Raw genomic sequence first — 24,871 nt, forward strand, 5'->3', positions numbered from 1 at the left:
GTAGATACTGGTACACATTGCATTCACATAGCATAAAGGACATAAAGTGACATTTTAAACAATTCAATTAAAATTACATTCATTTGAAAGAATACAATTATTAAATTATAATCTGTTTCATTGCACTTACAAGCTTGAGCTACCCTACAATTAAATACTTTTAGCATATTTTTATCAATTATTATTTTTATATATGCTTTTTTGTGTTTAAAAAAACCGCTACCGCCCCGCTCGTCACTGAATACGTGGCCTATTAAAACAAATGAACGGGCGAGCTCGCCTCATTGCGTTTCTATCCGCGGTGTCTGTTATCAATCACGTTGGCGCCCTAATCCCAAGAGCGGCCACTAGAACCCGCCTCAACTCTTCAAAATTAACTCTAACGACCATACTTTGTATTGACTTGCTTTGTGCAAGTTTATTTAATAAATTGCTCGAGAAAAAGTCTTCTGTATCGATAGAAAGTTATAGTCTTGATTTATTGTAGCACTTTTGAAAGATTCTTATAAAGATAGGATATTCTTTATTTAGGGTAATCTTCTCTTTTTTTCTCTTATAAAGAGGAATTGAAGATAGGGGTAGTGTAAACGACTCATAATAAATATGAGTCAACCAGTACATGACCTAATAAATAGATTATATGGCTGACTTTATTAGTAAAGAAGATGGGCAAGGCCTAGGTACATTAATTCGATTTTATTTGTTTTTCTATTTTACGTTATTTTTTTACGGCACTACTTGTTTGGTTATCCAATATTGACTAATGATGTTCGACTGTCGGCCAAGGCTGTTCTCCCACGATATCGATAACACTCAGAATATTACCCACGCGTTAATGTCAATTATACGTTTTCCTATCAGTTTTAATTTTCTTCCTTTCTAGAAAACCTTCACACTTCGGTAGCAAACGGCAACACAGTTCAGTTAAAATAAAATATTCACTGGCAATTAACTGTATCTTCACTCAACGCACATTCCGTACTGGATACATTCTGCCATATACGTTTACACGATTTCCCTTTCGACGTAAAAAGCTCTATAATTTATTTATCGTATGAGCACATTTTATCTTATTTTTTACTATAATGGTTCACGACGTGCGTTCGTTTTTAGGGTTCCGTACCCAGAGGGTAAAACGGGACCCTATTGTATTCGCTCCTCTTTCCGTCCGTCCGTCAGTCTGTCACCAGGCTGTATCTCATGAACCGTGATAGTTAGAGAGCTGAAATTTTAACAGATGATGTATTTTTGTTGCCGCTATAACAACAAATATTGAAAACTTGAATTCAACAAATATTTTGGGGGGCCTCTCATACAGCAAACGTGATTTTTTTGTCCGTTTTATAAATAATGGTACGGAACCATTCGTGCGCGAGTCCGACTCGCACTTGGCCGGTTTTTCGTAATGTTCTACTACTTCTGGTTACGACTTTATATCCAAATAAAATATCAAAAAACAGTATTCGTAGGCTTTCTTCTACGATTTGAGTAGCAAATATAAAGCTATACTTCAGTCAGACGTAAGTCTAAGTGTAGCCACTCGTGGAACCCGTTTTAAGATACCGTTATTTCAATCCCACCCAAAACAAAAATGTGAAAGGCTGCCAAGTTCGACTTTTTAATGATGTTACTTGGCAAGTTTTCACACACCTTCTTATAAACCTACTAAATGCAATGAATCAAGTATTTAATTTTCTATTAAAACTTGCCAAGTAACATTATTAAAAAGTAACTATTTTTAACTGAGGTATGTGTATGGAACTTGGTACTTATTTTGATCTCACTTCTTTTATAGGCGAAGGATTTCCATATTATCGAACTTGGCAGCCTTTCACATTTTTGTTTTGGGTGGGATTTCATTTATTTTTGTAAGGTTGTTTATTTTATTTTTTTCTTATGATTAAGTTAGTTAAGGAAATGTCTCATTTATACTATCTTTCAGATTTTTTAATATGCACTATGCTTCTTACAAAGAAATGAACTAGATTAACTAAATGGACTAGATTTACTGACTGACATGACATGCTATCATATATTATGTTCGTGGATCAAAGTTACACATTCGTTATTTTCGAAAGTGACTCACACTTGGCCGTTTTCAGATTTTTACTTTGACTAAATACAAACCTTTGTAACGAATTTCAGATCGGTACGACCATTCGAAGATATATTATATAAATATAGATAAATTTAGTTCGTTTTAGTTCCTTAGGGGTATAAATTTACACCGGGTATAAATTTACACCTTAATTATTTTGAAACCGACTCACACTTGGCCATTTTCAGATTTTTCCCTTTACCTTGACATAAAGACCTACCTCCATGCCAAATTTCAAGTCAATACGACCATTGGAAGTGGTCTAGGTTTTTGATGAGTGAGTCAGTGAATCAGTGAGTCAGTCAGTGAGTGTATAGTGAAAATAGCGATTTTCTGACGTCAATATCTCAAGACCTACAATAGGTATATTAATGAAATTTTGTATTTTAGATAAGTGAGGGGGTCTCAACAGGTACTAGAAATTTGTTTTGCGTAAATAAAATCCCACCCAAAACAAAAATGTGAAAGGCTGCCAAGTTCGATAATATGGAAATCCTTCGCCTATAAAAGAAGTGAGATCTGAATAAGTACCAAGTTCCATACACATACCTCAGTTAAAAATAGTTACTTTTTAATGATGTTACTTGGCAAGTTTTCACACACCTTCTTATAAACCTACTAAACGCAATGAATCAAGTATTTAATTTTCTATTAAAACTTGCCAAGTTAAAAAGTAACTATTTTTAACTGAGGTATGTGTACTAGAAATTTGAAATGTTTAAATGAATTTGAATTTGAGTTTAAACGAATTTGGCCCGAAATGGTTCGTGTAATGTAACCCACGGCCGGTGTGTCGCTTTTTTTGCTCGAACTTGGCGGACACACTGCCGTGTGTCTAGATAGAGAGTTATAGGGGGGTCGAATTTGGCCCGAAATGGTTCGTGTAATATTACCCACGGCCGGTGTGTCGCTTTTTTTGCTCGAACTTGGCGGACACACTGCCGTGTGTCTAGATAACTGTGGACTCAATACACGTCTGTATACCGGTATTGTATTAAACTGCCGTTTGTCTGTATTCAGACATTGGTAATTATAATGAAAAATGCCAATGAAGGCTATCGCGCATGAAATCACCGCTAGAGGCGCCTGTGTAGGCTAGGTTAGCTAGGTTAGGCTAGGTCTTCGAAACGACTAAATGTCACTGTTTGTTTACGCGCGAGGTCTTATATTTCTAATTAAATTAATATTGCGAATATTTAAGATTAATTATGGCAAATACAGATTAGGGATCTATAAATGTCACTGCTTAGACACACTTTTATCTTTCGGAAATTTAGGTATGTCCGCCTTTCTTTTTCGAGCAAAACGGCTCTGCGCAACACTGTGGCATCGCCAATACGTTCACACTAAAGTTATACTGTATTAAATGTGATCTTATATTATAATCATCTAATGTAGATATAAGTTTTGGCGCTCATAATACGAACTTTGATATCCGTAGTTTAGGACCTCACGCTACAGTTGCGCATCTGGTGAAACAAAAACCGGTAGACCCCATTCGGCTTCTATGAAACACTAGCTGTTTTAAAGAATATTAAAAACTATTAAAAAGTGATACTTTATACTTTAGATATTGCCACGGCGGCTGTTCTCATTATAAGGAGATCAGCCAGCTGCGCAGGACATATTATAGTGCACGAGCATTTGCGCAGACACAGGTGCACTCCCTATTCCTTGACTCTCATAACCCGATAGGACGGCAATCCGACACGACCGGAAAGAGATCAGGCGCATTACCGACATTTACGTGCTCACCGATGCACGGGTGAATCAATCACCAACTTCCAGACTTCGGGCTGCTTTGTGAAAGTTTCTTAGAAAACCCACAAGGCGATTTCGGCCCGACCGACGGGACGAATCGAACCCGAGACCTGGAGCACAGCAGCCGTGCTTGCGATCACTAGACCAAGTAAATTTTTTTCACTAAACACTCATGCTTTAGTAAAGTATATTATTAAGCCACGTGCGACGTAATATACTTCTAAAGCATGTTCCAAGATGTTTACCCACCATCGATAATTCAACAAAAGTGGTCTAAGTTAGCTCAAGTACTATAGGTAACAAAGCTGCGGTGACAGATGCCTAAGCACTAAAGAGTTTCTTAAGTTCTAAGTCACACCCCATGCATGTCGGCCGTAAGTTTTCTAATATAAGTTGCGACGCAACCGCACCGCATTTAGCAAACTTCTGAATACTCATGTTCTTGCTAATAAAATGTTATAGGCAATATGTGATTTCGAGACTCAAACATGCCGTTTTTATTATAAATATGTAGTTCTTAAAGCTGTATTAATTTTAGTAGGTAAGTTTTGAACCAATCAAGAGTATCGGCCTGTAAAATCTGACAGTAGGTATATTTAATTAATAGCTTTTGCCCGCGACTTCGTTCGCGTTGAATAGTGACTTCCGGCAGATTTTTGGTTTCACCAATAGATGGCGCTATATGTCCGAAATAAATTGTATTTTTTACTTTTGTATTTCTTTGTAATAAAAACTGTCCTATGACCAAATTTCACATAAATCGGTTCAGTAGTTTAGTCGTGAAGAAAAGACAGACAGACAGACAGGCAGTGTTACTTTCACATTTATCTAACTACCAACTATCAAACTAGAACTACCAAATGGCTAGGCTAATGATGACTTTAACATCTAAAGACTACAAGATTCAAATCGACATTGCCTTATTACGGTTATCGCAAAACTGCGGCGTAATTGACACTTAATTAGCAATCAGAACATTTTTAATTAAATTCACATTTCTGGTATAAAAGGCTCGTAGTGAATCTACGTTTATGCTGTGAAGAATGTTTGTTAAAGTGATGTTCAAAAAGAAGAAACTAAACTGTGGTCTTAAAATAGGCTTATTTATTAATGTGATTTTAATTTTGACAATACAAACAGACTGTAAAAATATCAAGGCATCTGTTGATGGTGAGATATTTAAATCAACTAGTTTCTTACTTCCGATGTAGTTACGGGGAAATAATGACCTCGAAGGAAGGAAAGGTGAGCCGAGATGCATGGGGCAGGGCACGCCTCCGTTGTGACCAATTCGATGCTGGCATCAAACAACCGTATTCGGTGATCACCAACGTCATGCGATAGGTGGGCACATTGACTCCTCCCGAGCCACTCCTCAAAGAGGAGACTTACCGCCACTATGGTGACGTGCCCTGCACTGTGTTGCGACAGTCGCTCCCTCCAAGCCATATACAACGTTATTTTTTGTTTGTGCGATACCTGAATATAGTTTGTTCAGAATCAGTAACTGAATCGATTCCAATAGTTTTTACACCATATTATATTTTTTCCCAAAATTATCTAAAAAACTTTGAATGTTGGACACCACAAATAGGCATTTATTCTCGCACAACAAAGGTCACGGCGAGTTCATAGCGGGCGCGAGCGCACAGTGCTATCGCGTTGCGCGGCATGTGTGCGTTTTGTGATGATATACAAAATTATAAATCCAAACTAATATTACAAATGTGAAATACTCTGTCTGTCTTTTCTTCACGCCTAAACTACTGAACTGATTTGTGTGAAATTTGATACAGACATAGTTTGGAACTTGAAAAAGCACACAGGATAGTTTTTATTACAAAAAATATATATATATATTCCGGACATACAGCGCATCTACTGGTCAAACCAAAAATCTGCCGGAAGTTACTATTCCACGGGAACCAAGTCGCGGGAAAAAGCTAGTTATTGTATAAATAATAGAAATCATCTCAATATTTATTTATTTGGCTCACCAACAATTGAGTACATACACTCAACAATTATGGAATACATTAAATCAATTAGGGTCTAGTGTATCAATCTCTTACAGGTAAGTACATCATGCACTACTTAAGATTCAATATATAAAGGCTAAAAATTTATGTAGGTACACACAATCAGGCTCCTAGGGACAAATTAAAACTAAAAATTGGACTGAAACTATGAGAACACATGCAAAAACAAAATTGCGCAGAAATAAAATTAATAAAAAAGAAAAACCTAATTGAATTAAAATCATAATAAAGTTGAAGTTAAATAAATTAAAACTAGTAATTCAAATTAATAAATTGAACAAAAAATCAAAATTAACATTAATAAAAACATAATCAAAATAATTTAATTTGACAGAATCAAAGAACGTAATCAACACATTCATGCGGATTTCACAGCCAAATTGAATTAAAATCAAATTCAAAAGTAACCTTAACATAATCAAAAACATAAAATTATAATGTAATTAAATTGTTATAGTTATATAGCATCTAATTATGCTATGGAACTAAAATTAAATATTCTATATTCTTATATTATATATTCTAGCAAATCCAGAGATATGTATAGTAGTGCAGTCATTGAAGCATTATTGCTACGATTTTTTTTACTGTGAACCGATTTGCATGAAATTTTGGAATTAGGTTCATCTTACCCTTAACTTCAAAAGTGAATATGATTTGAACTCCGCCACCCCCCTGGGGGTGGTTGCCAGCCCTTCTTTGGGGTGAATATTATTTTTGCAAAATAACCTCGGATATCGATAGAAGACCTAATTTTAAGCAAAAGTTGTCTTTAAAGTTTAAAAAAAAATCCAATACTTTTCAAGTTATTGGCAATTGAAAATTCGCAATTTTTTCACGTATTTCATCGGTTTTTTGCAAATATCTCCAAAAATATACGTTTTATCGAAAATGTATAAAGAACGAAATTGTAGCAGGTAAAACAACGAACAATTTGTTTTTTTTTATAAAATGTCCTAAGTGCAATATTAAGCTAGATATTAAAGATCAAAGCCGTTTTTTATTTTGTCTGAAATTTAATCGTTGTGGTCAATGCCATGTAGCGGCGAGTAGATGCATTTTATACATTCTAATACAAATGGGTTTTGTAGTGCTTGAAATAAGCTTTAAGATGAGCACTATTAAAAGGCTTTTCCACGTAAAATAAGTGAGCTGTATTGCAAATAAGGGGAGCATCTTATATTTTTATTATTAAACGGTTTTATTTAGCTCACCCCGTTTGTTTTATTCATTCTTGGGTCAAATTTAGAAATTGAAATTTCAGTGCCTTCCTGTTGTCAGATTGATCTGAAATTTGGTACACACCTTTATTTCCGATGACAATACAATATAGTAATATCAATAACATTGCAAATCCAAGATGGCCGCCGGTACAAAATGGCGGATAACGTAGGTTTTATCAATCCCGTCAATGTGGGTATCAAATGAAAGTGCTCAACCAGTAGAATACAATGTACTATATAAAATTCAAATCCAAGATGGCGGCCTCTACAACATGGCGGATAACTTAGGTTTTATCAGTCCCATCAACATGGGTATCAAATGAAAGGTCTCAACAAGTAGAATACAATTTACTATGAAAAATTGAAATCTAAGATGGCCGCCGCTACCAAATGGCTGATAACAATTTTTAACGGTTTTATTTAGCTCATCCCGTTTGTTTTATTCTTGGGTCAAATTTAGTAATTCAAATTTCACCCTCTTCCTGTCAACCGATTAATCTGAAATTTTGTATACACCTTTTATTCCGATGACAATACAATATAGAAATATCAATAACATTGTAAATCTAATATGGCCGCCGGCACAAAATGGCGGATTACATATTTTTCCACAACCCCCTCAATATGGGTATCAAATGAAAGGGCTACAGAAGTAGAATACTGTCAGCAACCCCAGCGGGGCCCAACAGGGCCAAAGCCTGCCTGGGCTGCGGGATTGTTCGAAAGAGTTACCGTGGCCCTGGTACATAAAAGGCCTACGACGAAACATAAGTATTTTTAGTCAGTAAGAGTCTGGCACTCCCTTACCGCTGCTGACCCTGGGAGAGGTCACTTGATGACTTTTGGCGTCGTTAAAAAAATTGACTTTTAAAAAAATTAGATTGTAATAAATTATCAGATAAGAGACCGTGTAATAATGATGCACTAAATGAATTAGATAGAATGAGGAATATTCGGTAGGCATTTTCATTAAATACTAAAAACTAGAAAATAAAAAATCGGTAAAAAAACTTTTAAGTCAAACGGTTTTATCTTATGTGCACTGAAAACTAGAAAATAAAAAAATAGTTACTTACCTGTCAACCTACGTAGGTGGTCTTGGTCATATTAGACTAAAATAAAAACGTGGGGCCCCTCTGAAATCCTACCTATGGCAAAGCATATCTTTATACTTTGGTAGATCATGAGCTCGGCGTTCGCTGGTGAAGCCGCTACGGCTGATTATTGATTGTCAAAATCTCCAGTTACGATTATAGTAAGTCGATGCAATCCACACCTATTATACCTCTAGAAGAAAGTACTACAGCAACAGTTAATGGGCCCCACGTTTTTATTTTAGTCTAATATGACCAAGACCACCTACGTAGGTTGACAGGTAAGTAACTATGTTTTTATTTTCTAGTTTTCAGTGCACATAAGATAAAACCGTTTGACTTAAAAGTTTTTTTACCGATTTTTTTTCTTTTAAATCAATGGGTTTCATAAGTGCCATTTCCACCAAAATTAAAATTAATCGTATTCCGCCTAGGATTAACTTTATTATGAAGAGTTTGATAGATAGTATCAGTTTGGCTGCTTCAGGACAGATATTTTTCAAAAAAGTCACGATTAACGAAAAGAACAAAATTTCAAATTAAAGAAAAACCCACTTGTTTTTCATAATATCTCAAAAATTACGACAGATACGTATAAAAGTGTACTGAAAAAAAAATTAGGTATTATTCTGACAAACAATTTGGTTTGTTTGTTTTTTCTGTCGAACAAAAATTGACGGAGATATGATTGTTTAAAGAGCGCGTGGCAGCGCAATCACAGCCTCTCTTAAGCCCTTTAACCCTTCACCGTTTTAGAAAAAAGTTCTTTACTATATATTGCAATGATGGATGTTGTAGCTCTCTTAATTACTTTTACAGTGGTTTTTTATAAATTGTGATAGCATGAAAATTGAAGGAGTTATGGTCCAAAAACTTGTCATATTTTTAGGGTTCCGTATCTCAAAAGGAAAAAACGGAACCCTTATAGGATCACTTTGTTGTCCGTCTGTCTGTCTGTCTGTCTGTCTGTCTGTCTGTCTGTCTGTCTGTCTGTCTGTCAAGACCCTTTATCTCAAGAACGCGTGGACGTATCAAGCTGAAATTCACATGAAGTACTCAGGTCTATTGTCCCTTTAAGCTGTGAAAATATCAAACTTCTAAGCCAAGCCAATCAAAAGATACAGCCGATTATGTCGATATTTTCAACAAATTTTCGACACTCGCAAAGGAATCAAAACCTACAGGATACTTCCCGTAAACTCAGAGTCTTGAAATTTGGCATGAAGTATTGTCATATAATGCAAATATAGGAAAAATTACGAAAATCTCATTTTTTCAGTTATATAATGTTAAAAAAAATATTTTAATAAAATGAAACTTACTACCTTATTTCTCACGAACGAATAAAGGTATCAAATTGAAATTTATACCAAATACCTAGGTCTATTGTCCCTTTAGGCAGTGAAAAAATCAAACATCTAAGTTAACGCGACCAAAAGATACAGCAGTTATACCGACACCTTGGACGAATTTCCGTCACACGCTAGGGAATCAAAACCTACAAGGTACTTCCCGTGAACTCAGAATCTTGAAATTCGGCAAGAAGCAACGTTATATAGTACAGATAAAGGAAAAATTGCGAAAATGATAAATTTGAAGTTACATAAAATATTAAAATATTATCAAATCAAATCAAATATTTTCCTCATTTTAATGGGGAATTTAAACGACCAAGTTTGACGGATTTGAGAAATCATTTCTTTTTAGTAAAAGAGTATACTCGTCGTTTATTTCCATTGTCATTCGGTCAGGATCTGATGATGGAAATCCTGAGAAATCGAGGGCAACTATCAGAAATTGTAGGCATGCATAGGATTAAAACTTGATTCTCAGATGTATGTCTGGTGATACTATCAAACAGTGAAGGTTTAGAGCTTTCTTGATGATGGAGACGTGAGAAATTCGAGAGAACTCCTCAACGGTATGATTTAGTAACGTCGTGTTTGGGCTTATATTATTCGTATTGACGAGAACTTTTCACAAAAGTTAAAAATAAAAACTTTTTACAAAAAAAAAAACAACTTCTAAAATCAACAAGAAAACTGTTTATATGCATCGGTCTAGATCTCGGTGCTAAAATAAATATAATGCATCCTCTAGACACCGACTTCTAGACCGATGCACCTAACATCTTTTTAATTTCTTTCTTGCTTTTGTTTTCTTGTTGCTTTTTTATATGTTTGAAGTTGGATTTGTTTGTAAAATGCTACAAAATAAAATAAAGCCGACTTTATAAAACAAAGAAAGGGACAGAATTACACTTTTGCCAAGGCTCTAGAAACATAAAGCCAGCAGCCCCGAATCCTACTCTCTAGCAGTCGTTGTTACAATTCGACAGTTACAAGTCGTCAGGCAGTTTCGAAAAAAACCTGAAACTGGGGCTCGTTAGGTGATTGATCCCTCAAAAATAAAAGATCCCATTAGTAGTGAATTCTCATCACCTAAAATAAAATAAGCTCCAACACAAGGTTACGTTATAAATTGTAAAGGAGTTCCCATAACTATATCTGATCTTTGCTATCGATCCCACAATGGCAGTCAAACCTATCTATGTGGAAAGTTGCGGCTGGCGCGAGACTCGCTTTTTATCTATACAGGATTTGTACGGAACCCTCGGTGCGCGAGTCCGACTCGCACTTGGCCGGTTTATTTTCTACTTAGTAACTGAAAACTTCGGAGTGTCAATATTTGGAGCAATGTGAAAGTAGGCAGTATAATAAAGAGTCACAACTATTGTAATGTGTATATATGTCACCGGAAAATAATAAAACTCGTAAATTAATCAACTTACTAAAATAATAGATGGCATAAACTACGTCGATTAAATTTCAGACAAAATAAAAAACGGCTTTGATCTTTAATATCTAGCTTAATATTGCACTTAGAACACTTTATAAAAAAACAAATTATTCGTTGTTTTACCTGCTACAATTTTGTTCTTTATACATTTTCGATAAAACGTATATTTTTGGAGATATTTGCAAAAAACCGATGAAAAACGTGAAAAAATTGCGAATTTTCAATTGCCAATAACTTGAAAAGTATTGGATTTTTTTTAAAACTTTAAAGACAACTTTTGCTTAAAATTAGGTCTTCTATCGATATCCGAGGTTATTTTGCAAAAATAATATTCAACCCAAAGAAGGGCTGGCAACCACCCCCAGGGGGGGTGGCGGAGTTCAAATCATATTCACTTTTGAAGTTAAGGGTAAGATGAACCTAATTCCAAAATTTCATGCAAATCGGTTCACAGTAAAAAAATTCGGAGGTTAGACCATATTTTTCGCTTCAATGACTGCACTATAGGTATTATCGAAAGAACAATGTCAGACGTCCATAGTAACTTAGGCTCAATAAAAATATTTCATGTACAGTGAAAATTCTTACAGTTTTTTGTGTAGTTTAATGTCAGAAGCTTTTGTATGTTTTCCACTTTTGCATTGAACTTCTCAAAACCAAATTATTAAAACGAAAAACCTGAACTCGATAAACAAAATAATTACTTATTAAAATGATATTTTTTTTTGGAAAAGTTCTAGATATTTTATAAGAAGTTAGTATTTTATATTTAAATTGTTGTAGTAAAGAACTTTGTGTCCGTGAGAATTTAGTTTTAAAAGTTGATTGGGTGGGCCGAAACCTGACATTGTTCTTTGACGACACATGAGCTATCCAACAATTATGTTCTATAACACGTACATTTGCAGACCCTACAACTCATAAGTCACGAGATACCGACGAAGTATTTATAGTGCATCCAGGGAAATACAGCCCGGTACCATTCCAGTACGAAAGAGAACAGTGGATGAACGCGGAGTATGTCGATGTCTGCTACGATGATTATACTAAATGTATGACGAGTCAGTAAGTAGATTTTATATTTTACCAAGAAGTCTGACAACCAGTCTTACTAAGTTAGGTTGCCCAGGTCAGATAGCCAGTCGCTCCTTGAAAACAAAGGAACCCAAATGCATCCAGTTAGACTGGAAATCGACCCCAATGCAATTGCGAAATGAGATGAATAAGATGATAATATCATCTTCATCATCATTATGCTTAGATTTTCTCCAAATTCCTTCAGACTTACAAACTTGTTAGACTAGGTGACTGATATTTTGGCTTTTGACTACTGAAAAAGGATGTACACTCATCCACGGTCTGAGCGCGTGAAACGTAGCTTAACCTTTGATCGATCGACCCGTGCGGATTTTACTTATGTAGGTATGATCTCACTCATCCAAAATTTAAACAATCTGTACAAAAGATATATCAGTGAGAACTAGTTATTAGGCATCCCCTTAACACAATTTTTTGCTAATACTGAGATTTATGCGATCATTACAGCATTTTATGAGGCTGTGTTATTCGAGAATCTCTTCAATCTGCAATCCAATAAGCCTATCGCTTGAATTAAGGATAGATTATCTTATGTAATTTAAGTGGAAAAACAGCGTGTTGTGATATCCAAGCATTTCTGCTATGTCTTCATTAATACGTGCTTTTCCACACTCATTATCTGCCTAGCCTTTTCCAAATTATATTGGGGTTGGCTTACTGTCTAATCGAATGCAGCTTGGAACCAGTGTTTTACATGGACCGATTGCTAGCTCAGGATTTTTGATAGTCATACGCTCACGCGGACGACGTCGCGTGCATCAGCTAATTTACATATTTTTCTAATTTGCAGAATATCTCCAACACCAGTTTGCGTGTTCCACAAGCAAACGGTAGTACCGCTTCAAACTGAGTATAAATATCAAACGTCCTATTGTGACAGTTATATGGAAAATTGTAGAATTGGTTATCGTAAGTATATTGCTTTTCTATGCCGTTAATAAAGAGAAAAAAAAAAAAATTTTTGACTTAAGAAACAATACATTGATTAGCTTTTGGCACAATGTAATGCAACTGAGATTGCGTTCTTAAAAATCAGAAATCAAATACACGACTCCATATCATCAACGACATCCAGTTAATTTATTTATTGAGTATGTACAAATAAAGTTTATAAATGGCGTCCACGGCCGATTTCGGCCACGGCGGCTGTTCTCATTTAAGGAGATCAGCCAGCTGCGCAGGACATATTATAGTGCACGAGCATTTGCGCAGACACAGGTGCACTCCCTATTCCTTCACCCTCAAAACCCAATGGGACGGCAATCCGACACGACCAGAAAGGGATCAGGCGCAGGACCGACATTTACGTGCTCTCCGATGCACGGGTGAATCAATCACCAACTTCCAGACTTCGGGCTGCTTTGTGAAAGTTTTAAGAAAACTCACAAAGCGATTTCGGCCCGACCCGGGAATCGAACCCGAGACCTCGAGCACAGTAGCCACGCTTGCGACCACTAGATCAACGAGGCAGTCAAACAAATTAAGTTTTTCAAACATACATTCAAATGACATTATTAGTTTTTGTGTGTCTCATCGTGATATTTTTTATCGCGTTTTAGGAAAGCGTACAGGGTAGCGATAGTCGATTTTATTGCACGCAAGTGTATATATTTGTGTACTTGGATAAAGTTTATTTATGTTTTCGAATTCATGCTTTTTATGGTTTTAGGATACTGGCGTCTCCTTGGTTTTGGGAAGTGCGATTTGACTAGTACCTGGGTCTATGGAGAAAATGAAATCATAGAAATTTAGGCTAAGCATACCTAATTATGAAAAATGAACAGAATAAACAAAAAAAATATACATTTATGTTTTCTACTGAAAGCATGACAAATTGGTCTACAATTTGTAACATAATAACCATAAAAATAATAACATAAAAACAAAAGAATAAACATAAAAACCGTGGGGCACGTCATTGTCTACAAATTATCAACTTAATGTGCAAGAGAAGAATCGTTTAATTCGTCGTTAGGCAGTTGACCCGCAGACGGTGAGGAAATTACTTACTATTTTAATTGACATGCCCCTCGGTTTTATTTTAGTCTAGTCTATGCATATGTTTATAATTCCCACGACTGTATCTATTTTATAATTTTTGGGGCCAACTGCAATCTTCGTATATCTTAGATTTCAATTTTGCATAGTAAATTGTATTCTACTTGTTGAGACCTTTCATTTGATACCCATGTTGATGGGATTGATAAAACCTAAGTTATCCACCATTTTGTAGAGGCCGCCATCTTGGATTTTAATTTTATATAGTACATTGTATTCTACTGGTTGAGTACTTTCATTTGATAACCATATTGATGGGGTTGATAAAACCTACGTTATCCGCCATTTTGTAGCCACCGCCATCTTGGATTTATAATGATAATGAATAAAAATAATTGTATTGTCAACAAAATCCAAAGTGCATACCAAATTTCAGATTAATCGGTTGACATTAAGAGGGTGAAATTTGAATTACTAAATTTGACTCAAGAATAAAACAAACGGGGTGAGATAAATAAAACCGTTTAAAAAACCGTTTAATAATAAAGTTAGGAGTATCGAATGTTTTGATCAGTTGACAGCTGTCAGTTTTCAAGGGAGAATTTCAGTTGTTTGTAATGACTGACTTTTATATGGTGTTCTAATTTTCGCCCTTTTTTATCCTATTTACTTTGTTGGAAAAAATCATTTTTTTTTACGTGTTTTTCTTTTTTCTTTAAGTTAATCGACATATATTAACCAGCATTTCATTTAATGTGATTGTGAAAGAAACACCCGATATAAATGCAAGATTTTTTTCCCCTCAGAGACTTATACCACAGCGCTGAATGTATTTGAGGCTAAATACTGAGATTTATTGTATACTAGCTTCCGCTCGCGGTTTCGGTTATTTCGCTATAATGTTCTTTCTCAAAATCAACTCTATCTCTGTACAAAATTGTATTAAAATAAGTTCAGTGATTTAGACATAAAAGCATAACAGATAGAGTTACTTTCGCATTTATAATATTAGAAGGGATGTAGAATAAGATTTTTTATCGTATTCTCATCAGAACTCAGAGCGTGAGCCATCGCAGTCGAAGACCGGGAAGTGGGTCAAATTAAGATTCCAAGATTTTCTTACATCTAGACACACGGCAGTGTGTCCGCCAAGTTCGAGCAAAAAAAAGCGACACACCGGCCGTGGGTTATATTACACGAACCATTTCGGGCCAAATTCGACCCCCCTATAACTCAAAATGTATTTTATTTACACATTTCAAACTTCTAGTATCTGTTGAGACCCCCTCACTTATCTAAAATACAAAATTTCATTAATATACCTATTGTAGGTCTTGAGATATTGACGTCAGAAAATCGCTATTTTTACTATACACTCACTGACTGACTGATTCACTGACTCACTCATCAAAAACCTAGACCACTTCCAATGGTCGTATTGACTTGAAATTTGGCATGGAGGTAGGTCTTTATGTCAAGGTAAAGGGAAAAGTCTGAAAATGGCCAAGTGTGAGTCGGTTTCAAAATAATGAAGGTGTAAAATACCCAGTGTAAATTTATACCCCTAAGGAACTAAAACGAACTAAATTTATCTATATTTATATAATATATCTTCGAATGGTCGTACCGATCTGAAATTCGTTACAAAGGTTTATATTTAGTCAAAGTAAAAATCTGAAAACGGCCAAGTGTGAGTCACTTTCGAAAATAACGAATGTGTAACTTTGATCCACGAACATAATATATGATAACATGTCATGTCAGTCAGTTGGTAAATCTAGTCCATTTAGTTAATCTAGTTCATTTCTTTGTAAGAAGCATAGTGCATATTCAAAAATCTGAAAGATAGTATAAATGAGACATTTCCTTAACTAACTTAATCATAAGAAAAAAATAAAATAAACAACCTTACAAAAATAAATGAAATCCCACCCAAAACAAAAATGTGAAAGGCTGCCAAGTTCGATAATATGGAAATCCTTCGCCTATAAAAGAAGTGAGATCTGAATAAGTACCAAGTTCCCTACACATACCTCAGTTAAAAATAGTTACTTTTTAATAATGTTACTTGGCAAGTTTTCACACACCTTCTTATAAACAGCAAGCTATAAATTGTTAACTTTCAAGCAACGTACGGTGGCAACGTCGAGTAAAAACTTATACCGGAGACCAACAAAGTTGTTCCTGTATATTGCAATTAAAAAGTTGTTAACGTGCCCACCGAGTAGATAGAGCACAGAGTAAGCTTCGTGCAATATCAACAAGAACTTTGAAAACAATTTGTACCTGTAAGAGTGAGCAGCTTTTAAATATTCAATAATTTAATACAGTTAGATAAATCATCTGACTACTTGCTAAACGTTTATGATTAAAATTGTATTAATATCTTCCTTATAAGAAAACGTTAATCTAACAAGTCGTTGAGTTGGTACGGAATATGTTACGATTAAAATAAAAATATATGTGGGGTAGGCGATATTTGGGCCGAATTAAACACCTGATTCTTGATATAAACTGTAGTTTTAATTTTTCCTTTTAAGATCAACGTCTTAGCTCGTCTTTCACAAGTCCTTCTGTTCTCTCGACCTTGTTCCTTGTGTTGCTGGGGAGTTTGTTCCGCCACTTCTTCTCCCCAGCCAAAACACATAGGAAGTGGTGAAGGACGGGCGTTTTCGGGGCTGTCTTTTGTTCTGACTAATTTGAATAAACGTTTTTGAGTTTTGAGTTTTTTGAGTCATCTCTTTGTACGATTACCCTAGCTGATGTCGGTCGATAGTGCCATCCTGATGCAGCTTTGACAAAGAAAATATATAACTTAAGATTAACTAAATAGCTTGTAAGTCAATTGTATATTAAACTTGTATTACTGCGCCCTGACAGGGTATCATGTATGTGCCTCTACATTCTGTAACACCTCTTATGCAACACTCATGATCGCAATAAATATTTGAAGTTGAAGTTGACCTGTTGTCATGGCAATCTTATAGGTTAGATTATATTTTCGTAACATTCATCCTCCGAGCCTTTTTCCCAATATGTTGGGGTCGGCTTCCAGTCTAACCGGATTCAGCTGTGTAGCTGTGTTTCTGTACCTAGCAGTGCTTTACAAGGAGGATAGGCAGTCGGCCTATCTGACCTCCTTAACCCAGTTACCCGGGCAACCCGATACCCCATGGTTAAACGGGTGTCAGACTTACTGGCTTCTGACTACCCGTAACGACTGCCAAGGATGTTCACTGACATCCGGGACCTACAGTTTAACGTGCCATCCGAAACACAGTCAATGGTGTCTAAGATATACATAGAAAGTACATACAAACTTAGAAAAGTTGCATTGGTACTTGCCTGACCTGGGATCGAACCCGCGCCCTCATACTTGAGAGGTTGTCCTTTACCTATTAGGCCACTTCGACTTCAACTTCGTAAGAAAATTGATTTCGAAAAATATGTCATGTTGCACTACTCTGAGAGCAGAAAATTGTGACCTCTGTTAAATAATTATCTGCTGCAGTTGTAAGATAGTGAGTATTGCAGTTTTAAAAGCTTGCGTTTATAGCACTGAAGAGCTCTTCCCAAAGGTTAATTAACTGCAGCTTTTTCAGGACATGCTTGTGATTTTATAGGGCTATGGTACGGTACTGCACGTTGTGGGTTTGTTAAATTATAGACGTCCGTAGTAGGCCTTTTATGTACCAGGGCCGCGGTAATTCTTTCGAACAATCCCGCAGCCCACCTAACTATACCTTCATGGGACGGACGGTAATTTTAATACATACTGTATAACTTGATATATAACTTAACAAAGGTTTGATTATGACAATGTTGACAGTTACATTTAGTTCAACTGGACAGTGACCCAACCTACATAAAAGGGCTGGAAGCACATTCCTAGTGACCCTTATTGGCCCCATAACAGTTAGTCGTTAGAGGAAATAAAACAATAGCCATTTTACGATCCGCCTGGCCGCTTTCGGAATACGGTAACTTTGTATCAGCGCTGAAATAGTTTTCTAAGTAAATGTTGCTCTTGCCTGCTAGGGCTGGCAGATCACGTAATTGTAAACTATTTAGTTGCTGAAAACTATTTTTTAAATTAAAATTTTCATACTTAATTTGTGTGAGAAAAACGTGTGCTTGTTTCGCAATATTTATAAAGATATGTTTTTTTGTTTAATTTTTTTTTTTCGTAATTTTTAATTGTTATAATTAAATTTGATAAAAATAGAAATAGTTCTAGAATATTAATTTAACAATAAAAATATATTTTTTCGGTATCTTTAATTTTTCTCATTTTTTTGTTTTATGTATTTTCATCTTTATTATTTATCCTAATTACATCAATTTATTTATCACACAGCACTCGCCTAGCAACGAACATAGTCAAACTTAGAACTATTCAAATAATAAACGGTTTCAAAATATTTGAGATGTATTCAAGTAAAGCCTTTGGATTCTCGGGTATGCTTATCAAAGGTGAATCTTAAATCAGGTTTAGCATACAATAAATTCCTTGTTATATTGATAGACAGAGTTTAGACGCAAGCCTGCTACATGAAATATTTTCTAAAAGATTTAAAATATGTCTTTACCATCTAACCTGGATATAGAACCTACCAGAATTTGCCCGTGACGTTGTCCTCACTTAATAGTAACTAGGCCACGCTAACATTCTATATAAAAGTTAGTAGTATGATAGCTATTTCCCGCGGATTTACTCGCATCCTGAGAGAACTACTAGCAGTACTCGGACAAAATTGTGGTCTATTTGCGTCTCCAAGATACCATTTATCTTTATATCTCATCAGTATTACACGATACAGCTACCTAGCTTACCTCCTCAATCCTGTTGCTAGGCGACCACCATAAGTAACCCACGGTAAGACTAATATAATAATAAGTTAACGTCAGAATAGCTGTCACCTTTAGATGCTGAATATCTTCAAATCCACGAGGGTAGCAATTGGTAGCTAGCTGGTAGCAATTAGGTAGCAACTCTCTTTATGTTTTTCGAGAGGATCGGTGAGGAGTGATAGCGACATTTAGACATCGATTTAGACATTAACAAATATACGTTTTGGCTTCTCATAACCGTAACTTAAAAATATTGAGATTGTTTACAATACATATTTTACAAAAATGTATACTTACTTAGTTACTTTTCTGCCAGCCCTAAAGAAAAAGTAATGAATCCGTAACTTCGATGTTCGGTGATCCTCCCCATTTTCATGTTTCACTTTGTCTCGTGGTTTAAGTTAAAAATTAGGTCCTTTACAGACGAGTGGAGCGTACTTAGAATTTCCAGTTCCTATTGGGTAATAAATTCTACGGGATCACAGGATTATTCTGACTACTATTTAAATACGATGAGGAAGTGAAATTAAACTCGTGTTGCCGCGTGCAATTGATACTTTCATTTTAATTATATTACCCTTAGGCAACGTTTTAGTTCCAATTATTATGTTATCCATCTCACAGGAGACAACATTATTCTTTAATAATTTTGGAACATGCATATGTATTAAAAAAGCCAGGTATAAAAACATGATGGCGAGTATATTATGTTTACGCAGTGTCCATGCTTCTGGCAGCCACAAAGACAGAGCGTAATTATAGATAGATAGATATATTCTTTATTATGCACACCAATTAACAATCAACAAGAACAAACAAAAATTTTGAATTCGGTGACACAATGGGCGGTCTTATCGCTAAAAGCGATCTCTTACAGACAACCTTTGGATGGATTGTGAAAAAAGGAAATAACCATATCGCAGGTAGTTTTGGTGCACAATTATAATTTCAATGCGATTATAGCAACCCTTTATGTGACGAAGGTTCTATACCTTAACCTTTAGCAAAACATAAACGGCAAATATGTTTAACATAAAGGACAATAAGTAAGAGTAAGTACTGCCAAGCATTCTATCTCGCAAAGAGGGCATTTCGTTTGATTGTTCTGAGCAACCGACGATAATAAGGGTCATAAAACACACTGTTTTTCCTCATTTTATGCAACATTGTTACTGAATATACGTAGAAGAAAAATTACAGAAGAACCACATTGATATAAAATTGAAAAGGCTTGTTAGTATGGTGACTTATGGCAATGATGGTTCCATACAAAAAGACAATAAGAATTATAACATTACCTACTTGAAGTTATGTAATGATGTCACAGGTTTTTAGGTATTCTACGACCGATTGTACATAACACCATGTTATTTTCTTACACATTATAAGCTTCGAAAGTTGCATATTTTTACGCAAATTTTACGTACACTCTGAACTCAAAAAGATAACACAAAATTAATAAAAACACTAGTTATGTCAATCATAACAGATTATTATTATTTGTTTTAAAGTTTTTGGCAATAATTATGGACATGGTGCATCTCATCCCTACGACTTCTTCCACAGTTGCCTATTTCATTAAGCCACATATATCAAAAGAGCTAACACGTGTGGAAAGGGCGCTCTTAAGTGAAAGTGACTATTACTACAGTATTATTTATTTCAGAAATAAATGTAGAAACAATCACCTGACTGAGAATTAGGTAACAGTTAAAAGAAATTCAGCATAATCATTACCAAAAACGGCCATCAAGTATTTCACAATGAAGTAGAGTAGAGGATATATATGTACGTACCTGTGTTCAGTCCTTCCTACATATTTCTCCCGTTCCAATGGTTAAAGGTATATAGTTGCAAGATGTGGGACTTTTGCATAATCCCTACATAGAGATGTACTAACAGTTTTCTCTTGAAAGCTTGGTATAAAAGTCTTTCTTTGTTGGAGCAGGTAGATCGATGTTCTGAATAAATTAAAAGGGAGTGACGGGGTATGGAAAGGTTTCATTTAGACTAGATGTTGTGAACTCATGAATATTTATCATACAAAGAGTGCTGATGGTTTTATATAGGTCTAGGTCGGACGATATATTTTTTTGGCAGGTGTATTTTACGTAATGGCGTAAAAGGGATCTTGCCTTTATTGGTGCTTGAGGTAAGGCTCTGCACATGTCATCAAAATATACCTCAGATGGTTCATCTGTAAGTATTATAGTTTCACCGATGATGTCATGACATACGACGCACAAATGTTTCTTGTGGTCTATGCGCTTAATCAAACAGTTACAATTGCTTACGAACATTTCGAAAATGTCCACCAAATTACAATCTTCGTGCAGTCTAAATCTACTTGCAATATTTTCAAGTTTAGTACAGGAAATTGCATAGTGGGAGAGAGTAGAGAATAATAGAGGGGACACGCAGGCTTGCAACCGTTTCACACCGTTTTTCGTAATGCATAATTATTATCTCGTTGCCTCGTTGGTCTAGCTCCGCAAGTGTGGCTGCTGGGCACGAGGTCTCGGGATCGATTCCCGAGTCGGGCCGAAATCTCTTTGTGGGTTTTAGAAACTTTCACAAAGCGGCCCGGAGACTGGAAGTTGGTGATTGATACACTCGTGCATCGGAGGAGGAGGTCCTGCACCTGATCTCTCTCCGGTCGTGTCGGATTGCCGTCCCATCGGGCTATGAGAATGATGGAATAGTGAGTGCACCTGTGTCTGCGCAAATACTTGTGCACTATAATATGTCCTACGCAGTTGGCTAATCTCTTCACATGAGAACAGTCGCCATAGCCGATAATCAGCTTGAAGGACATCATCTCTCCGTCAAACAGAAATTAACGTCAAAAAATGTAGGACTATTCAAGCGCAATACAGTGGACAAACAATATAGAAATATTAAATAGCACTGTTATTTGCGAATATTTTGTCATAATTTGATGAGCTGACAAAAGTTTGGCAGAATTTCTGGTACTTTGATAAGGGTAGAAAAAGGGTAAATACTAAGATGGCATGTGATAGACCACAATAGTACCTAACAATTATTATTCATTTATATCTATTGTCTTCGCGATACGAAAAGACCAGCCGAACAAGACTATGATTTTTAAAATTGTTTTATTTTTATCTGCTTGATATACACAGATCTACGAGTATACTATGTATTTAACAAAAATATTCAGAGATATAGTTCAATGTTTGTATTTCATTGGCTTCGAAAATATAAACTGAGTTGGAAAACAATTAAGAACAAACTTTATAGCAAGATGATTGTAATTAGATTGGAGATGAGTATTTTAAGCATTTTAGCTGTATTTGTTTGGAAGCCGACACCAACATAGTTGGGAAAAAGGCTCTGAGGATGGATGCTTGTTTTATGAAAAGCTTGCGTTTAAATTCTAAGATCCTAAGTGTTGATTTTAATTACCTATCTGAGGTCTCAACTCCTAAAGTAAAGGGCTACCTCTACTAATATTTTGCGATTGATCTATCAATCTATTTTGTGTTATTCTGACATAAAGCCTTTGTACCAATGCCGATGGTACTTCAAAGCCCGCGTTTAGTCTGTGCTACGACGTAATTCTGTTAATATAAAATTAATAGCCCTTTTGCGATCACAATTAAATTTTACCTCACCCTCACCTTTCGTGTTGAGCCCATGTTACGTAAAACGTGTTAATTAAGCACTTTAAAATGATGTATGCACTGAACATAATTAATTGTGTTACTCACTTGAAATTTATTATCGTTGAGTAACGCTCGTTTTGTTTTAAATGGTCTTTTACAGAAATATATTATTAATTTTATATCGTTTGTGACACGAATTGCATGATAATTCTATTGATTAAAAGTCATTCGAAGGACCTTCACGAAATAAAATATTTAAATAAATAAAAAGGCCACATTAAGAAATGTTAATTTTTGAAGTTGATTTGGTTTTTTATTCAAATCTGGTGATTGAATCGGTCGGTTAGAGGTCGAGTTAGCCGAAAAAGTTCCGAGGTAGAATATTTTCTAATAACTATGTTATTCAACTTGCATGGTAGAATCTACTTACGGTTTCGGAATCACAGACTTGGCAATTCATAGGTTTCGTACCTCGAAATGACGTTACTGAGGAAAATCTTGAAGAAGCTTTGAGTCCGTGATCTTAGGGCTATAAATATTAATGCTGATTTCATTTTTATCAGTCGCTCCTTGTAAAGCACTGGTACTCAGCTGAATCCGGTCAGACTGGAAGCCGACCCCAACATACATAGTTGGGAAAAGGCTCGGAGGATAGAAGATGATTTCATTTTTATCAAAAATATATTGGATGAGGACCAGCGTCCTGCCCTCAGTAAAAGGGATAGGTCCTAAAGAAGACTTTTTTCAAACTAGATACATACGTAGTTCTTGAGATTAGCTCGTTCGAACAAAAAATAACTTATGAGCTTTTTAATATTAGTATATAATTATGTATACGTATTTACTTGCTTTAGGTAAATCAAGAGACTATCAAGAATGAAAGTGCAGTTTTCTTCATTTGTAAATGCGATCGTATGTCAACTACTTGAACAAGAATATTGTATTGCATTGTACAAATTGATTCCGTGCTTTATAACTTCAAGTAAGGATTATTTGAAATTCATTTTGGGCTGTGCAAATAAAACCGGAGGAATTAAGATTTTATTTCAATCGAATACTTTACAGTGAAATGAGATGACAGTTCTTATAAGTAGGTACTTACCTACTCTTTTGTATTAACGGCTTTCTGATTTGTTGTAAATGTAACTATAAAACCCTTTGTAAATTATTGCAAACTTTTAGTCAGGTGATAGTTTTATTCCGCACTTCAGTATGGAATTCACAATTACCTTTAAACTTAACATTAGTTGGCCGACAGTTTAGTCTACATTTTGAGTGGGGTGTACGAATCATTTTTTTTGTTCGTAACAGCCTTTTTATCGACCCACTGCTGGGAACAGACCTCCTCTCATACGAAGAAGGATTGCGCGTTAGTAAATAAACAAATATATATTTTCGCAGATAGTTTATCACAACTCATTTTGGATCTTTTCTGCCGAATCCTCACTTATAAATAGTTAAGCTGTCTAAAACAAATGACTAACAATGAAAAATGGCGAACTTTTCGCCTCTATTTCAGTATTTACTGAACAACAACCAGTGCAGAATTTCCATACATTTAGAAAACTAATTAAAAAGTTTTCTTAGTACGATAGATTGAGCCATTAGCGAAAAAATACGTCGTTGTGTTAATGGAGTGGTCCAAGTTCTGTGGAATAAATTAAAAGTCTCGTCGCTCGTGATGAAAACAATATTTGCTTTATGATGGTGTGTACGATTTAGTGCTTATTGAGTTATCAAAGTTTGTATGATGTTAGTAATTAGTTTTCTTAGCGTTTCAAAAACGTAGAGCTAACGTCTGCTCTATACATACATTGCGCTATAATACCGATACAGTCATTGACTTATAATCAGAATTGATACAGAATACCTGGTACGAAAATATACATAAATAATGATAAGAAATAAATTCGTTAAAAGAATAAAAATATCTAAGAGTTCGCAAATGTTCTTTTCTTAATGATTATTAACCATTGATAATGGCAATTTTCCAACAGGTTATCATGGCAGTACCTATCCGTATACATCATTTTATCTTTACCAAAAAGTTTAAACTGAAATAACTTTGTAAATATTTCTCTATCTGTTATCTAGAACTTAATTTATCATAAACGACCACCGCGGCAAAACGATTCGAAACTCTTCTCATTTCTCAAAGTAAACAAATTATTTATGGGACAAATAACTTCTAAACTCTGTCTAAATAATCGGAACTGACCTGAGGTAAACATCAGCGAACTTTTTCAATCTAAATTAACGAAGAAAATTATGAACATTTTGCATC

At 35.2% G+C, this 24,871-nt stretch overlaps 1 protein-coding gene across 1 annotated transcript; it reads left to right on the forward strand.

Annotated features, from left to right (window-relative positions):
- Positions 1–4,902: 4,902 nt before the first annotated feature.
- Positions 4,903–14,016, forward strand: LOC124642071. The gene is made up of 4 exons (XM_047180369.1): positions 4,903–5,029; positions 11,923–12,079; positions 12,903–13,021; positions 13,782–14,016. The coding sequence occupies exons 1-4, from the start codon at positions 4,903–4,905 to the stop codon at positions 13,862–13,864; spliced, it is 486 nt and encodes a 161-aa protein (XP_047036325.1). The 3' UTR covers positions 13,865–14,016.
- Positions 14,017–24,871: the final 10,855 nt, after the last annotated feature.

Source organism: Helicoverpa zea, chromosome 23, assembly GCF_022581195.2.
Source record: "Helicoverpa zea isolate HzStark_Cry1AcR chromosome 23, ilHelZeax1.1, whole genome shotgun sequence".
Lineage (NCBI taxonomy): Eukaryota > Metazoa > Arthropoda > Insecta > Lepidoptera > Noctuidae > Helicoverpa > Helicoverpa zea.

Coding starts and splice junctions, on each gene's coding strand:
- LOC124642071 (XM_047180369.1), top strand. CDS start 4,903: ATGTTTGTTAAAGTGATGTTCAAAAAGAAGAAACTAAACTGTGGTCTT. Junction 5,030..11,922: donor TATCAAGGCATCTGTTGATG/GTGAGATATTTA, acceptor GTACATTTGCAG/ACCCTACAACTCATAAGTCA. Junction 12,080..12,902: donor ACTAAATGTATGACGAGTCA/GTAAGTAGATTT, acceptor TCTAATTTGCAG/AATATCTCCAACACCAGTTT.